The 4274-nt window shown below is 48.7% G+C and overlaps 1 protein-coding gene across 9 annotated transcripts in view; it reads left to right on the forward strand.

The window, feature by feature from the left end:
• LOC104983552 (chromosome unknown open reading frame, human C10orf12) overlaps window positions 1-4274 on the forward strand; it is a 126647-nt gene that overhangs the window by 119955 nt on the left and 2418 nt on the right. For 8 of the 9 annotated variants that reach the window (XM_010833038.1, XM_010833041.1, XM_010833042.1 and 5 more), the window contains one exon: window positions 373-4271. In XM_010833038.1, the coding sequence (XP_010831340.1) occupies window positions 373-4271 (3899 nt within the window). Of the gene's footprint in view, window positions 1-372 lie in introns of all 9 variants that reach the window. The other variant, XM_010833039.1, reaches the window with a different exon arrangement.

A 4274-nucleotide genomic window follows, 5' to 3' on the forward strand; every position in this document is an offset into this window, starting at 1 on the left:
TGGACACCAGGTACCTCCTGGGGAGTCCTTCAGCAGGGACCTCCTGACTTCCCCACGAGCTGCAAAGTCTGCAGCTTGCAGGAGGAGTTTGTTAAGTCCTCGTGTATATCTCATTGAGTCCGAGAGTTGAAAATGATTTTGCAGTCACTTACCCAAGGGTGTCACAGGTGTCTCCCCTGCTCTAAAGGAAGAGAGGAGCTTATGTTTTCATTGAGTAGATGCTCCTACACTATTGAATAAAAAGCATATGGGCCCTGAGAAGCAGTTTTGAACAGAGAATAAAACATAAGTAACATTGATGAATTTCATAATGTAAAAATGGCTCTTTGGAGAATGATCATACTGATTTCTTCTTTCTCTTTGTCTGTCTAGTGAGAACTCAGCAGAGGCAATAGCAGTACATTCTAATCATCAGTCGAAGTCCCCACTGGAGAAGTTTATGGTCAAATTGTGCACACATCATCAGAAGCAGTTCATTCGTGTTCTGAACGATCTGTACACTGAGTCTCAGCCCAGCTCTGAGGACCTGCAGTCTTCTGATTCTGGAGCCATGGACGCTTCCACCTGCGATGCTGGCTGTGCCCAGCTAGGCACCAGACATGCAGAAAAGGATGCTCTGTGTCTCAACATGAAGTCTTCTACTTCTGTAGACTTGTCCATAGACTCTGGAGGCTCTCATGGCCCTCCACATTTGACAGAGCAGGCCCTAAAGGAGCCTCTGCCTGAGACAAATTCTGTAGATGGACGAGAGAAGACTCTGACTATTGTCCAAAAAGATTCCTCTGAACTTCCAACCACTAAACCTAATTCAATGGATAATTCCACTCTGGGATACCTCACTGCACCGAATTCTTCCTCATTAAACTTCCACCGCATCTCTAAGAACCTGGAGGGGCAGACCACTGAACAGGAGCAAGACACAGATGTGAAAATATGTGAAGATGGTAAAGACCATGTGCAGAGCGCAGCTTTAGTAGAAAATCTAATTGCAGTAAAAGCGGCAGCTGAAAATAATGAGGAGAGCAACAGCTGTATTGTTTCTCAAAGAAATTCATTCAAAGCTTTATCAGAAGAGGCTTGGGACTCAGGGTTTATGGGGAATTCACCTAGAACTGCTGACAAAGAGAATGCTTTACAGTGTAGCTCAAAAACACCTTTACGCCAGGACTTAGAGGCATGTGAACAAGATTCAAGGCCAAAGCAAGAGAACCATCTTCACTCCCTAGGAAGAAATAAAATGGGTTACCATTTACAGCCCAGTGATAAGAGCCAGTTTGATCATTCCAAAGATGGTTGGTTAGCCCCCAGCCCCATGCCACCTGTACACAAAGCATCGAATGGACACTCACGAACCAAGATGATACCCACCTCCATTAAGACAGCTCGGAAAAGTAAAAGAGCATCAGGGTTGAGGATAAATGATTATGATAACCAGTGTGATGTCGTTTATATCAGCCAGCCAATAACAGAATGCCACTTTGAGAATCAAAGATCGATATTATCTTCTCGGAAAACAGCCAGGAAGAGTACTCGAGGATACTTTTTCAATGGCGATTGTTGTGAGCTGCCAACCGTTCGCACGCTGGCCAAGAATTTACACTCCCAAGAAAAAGCAAGCTGCTCAACTGTGGCATCAGAGGCAGTGGTCACTCCCAAGCAGACCCTTGTCACGTCAGCACCTCAACCTACAGTAGAAGTAGAGCATCCCAGAGAAGACAAGCCTGAAGAACCTAGTAAAGAAACAACCCCTCTCACGGAAGGAGACAGAGATGCATCACCTGAAAAGGAATCTCAAGAGCCAGAGGTTTGCCTCGTGACGAATAATGCAAACCCAAGTGGCTCCCCCACATCAAAAGAAACAGCAGCCTCCAGCCCAGTGTGGCCCCTCCCTGCTCATCTTCCTGAAGAGGACCCACCAGAAGGCAGCTCCATGGTCTCAGCTCCCACAGGAAGTGAGATGTCTTCCCCTGAACGAGACCAGCAGCCAGCTGATGTGCTGAGTACAGAGGAGATGAGTGTACCCCGAGACTGTCCCCTACTTCCCTCCGCAGACAGCATTTCTGAGGGAGGCAGTGACGATGTTGCCCCCAGACCTGTTTCCCCTCCTGAAACAGCAGAGAGAGAGGAAAGCCCTCTGTGTTCAGAAAGTCAAAGTGCCTCCGCGGGCTTGGATCCTCCCATGAGCCCAGGAAAGGCCGAGGAAGAGCCAAGTGTCGCTACTGAGGCTGAGACCGAAGACGCTCAAGAGCTAGATACTGACCCACTCTCGAAGGAAAGCAGCACTTTGACAAATGAAAACCCCAGTGAGATTGAGGAAAGTGAGGCAGCAGGTGGTACAGAAAAACTAGAGGGAGAGGACGGTGATGTAAAACATCCTTCAGAGAAAGATGCATGCGATCAAAACACCGAGTCACCTGAAGAAAATCTGGACAAGAAGAAAAAAGGTAGAAAATTCCCGGAGGCCTCTGATAGGTGTCTGCGAAGTCAACTTGCAGATTCTTCCTCTGCCGAGAGGTGCCTAAAAAATCAAAGTTCAGATTCTTCCTCTCCTAGTGCTGATGTCAAGGTTTCTAAAAGTTCTGGTGCAAAACGCTCTAAAAAAGAAGGGTACCCTGTTGGGACAACACCCGAGAGCTTCCCTACTGAAGGCTGCCATACAAAAGCTCTAGAAGACACTGAAAACCCAGTTGTCAACGAAAAGACCCCTGAGAAAGACGCTGAGCAGGAGGTTGAAGTGGGTGGGGTGATCACCAGGCAGACTTTGAAAAACATGCTGGTGAAAGAAGTCAAGGGGGAAGAAGGAAGTATTTTCCCCAGCAGTGATCCCTTAGCCACAGTTGGCCAGACCCTGCCTGGAGAGAAACTGGAAATCTATGTTCAGTCTAAATTAGGTGAGAACAGTACTCAAGAGCCCTCTGAAAGCATTCCTTGTACTTTCCCAGAACAATCACAGGGGAAGCCAGGACCTGTTCCTGCAAAGGAGACGGAGGAGGCCGTGAATGAAACAGACAGTGCCGACAGCCAGCATAAAGATGGCGATAGTGATGACGTGCCGTCTAGCACGCTGGGATCATCAAGTAGTGGAAATGACGACACTGCAGTGCCCCCAAAATGGGCCCCACGGCTTACAAGACTGACCTCCTCCACCTACAACCTAAGACACACTCATTCTTTGGACTCTTTGGATACTATAAAAGTGACTTCCGAAAAGGAAGCAGCACAAGGAAGCCCAATCCCAAAGGAAAATGCAGCTTCCGAGAGTGGAGATCCCATAGATGAGGGTGATGTGGACACCGTGATGGACGAGCAGCCCAAGTTTGTGGAATGGTGTGCTGAGGAGGAGAACCAAGAGCTCATTGCCAACTTCAACGCCCAGTACATGAAAGTTCAGAAGGGCTGGATCCAGCTGGAGAAAGAAGCCCAGCCAACGCCAAGGGCAAGGAACAAGTCTGATAAGCTGAAGGAGATTTGGAAAAGCAAGAAAAGGTCACGGAAATGTCGGGGTTCACTGGAGGTTCAGAAGTTTTCTCCTGTTCAGATGCTGTTTATGACAAACTTTAAATTGTCTAATGTTTGTAAGTGGTTCTTAGAGACAACTGAAACCCGGTCTCTCGTCATTGTGAAGAAGGTCAATACTCGTCTTCCAGGTGACATCCCACCCGTCAAGCACCCTCTTCAGAAGTACCCTCCTTCCAGCCTGTACCCCAGTTCACTACAGGCCGAACGCTTGAAAAAACACTTGAAGAAATTTCCCGGAGCTACTCCTGCCAAGAACAATTGGAAAACACAGAAGCTCTGGGCTAAATTTCGAGAGAATCCCAACCAGGTGGAGCCAGAGGATGGCAGTGACGTGAGCCTCAGCTCCAGTCCTGAAGAGAGTGTAGAGGAGGCCAAGGAAGGTAGAAGCAGCCATCCTCCCACCAGCTCACCGACCCCAGCCAGTACCCGCATCCTTAGGAAGTACTCCAACATTCGAGGAAAGCTCAGAGCCCAGCAGCGTTTGATCAGGAACGAGAAACTCGAAAGCCCAGTTGGTCCGGCTGTGGAAAGCAAACAGAGTTGCAAGAGTGTGTGCATCAACCCTCTGATGTCCCCCAAGCTCGCCCTGCAAGTCGGTGCAGATGGGTTTCCCATTAAACCCAAGAGCCCCGATGCAACGAAGGCAAGGAAAGGGAAGCAGGTGCCTGAGGTCTTGCCAAAAGCCGAGGTTCAGAATAAACGCAGGAGGACAGAAGGCAGCAGCACTCAGGACAGGAAGGACAAAGGGCCTGCGG

The sequence above is a fragment of the Bison bison genome, unplaced genomic scaffold (assembly GCF_000754665.1).
Source record: "Bison bison bison isolate TAMUID 2011002044 unplaced genomic scaffold, Bison_UMD1.0 scf7180017862979, whole genome shotgun sequence".
NCBI lineage: Eukaryota > Metazoa > Chordata > Mammalia > Artiodactyla > Bovidae > Bison > Bison bison.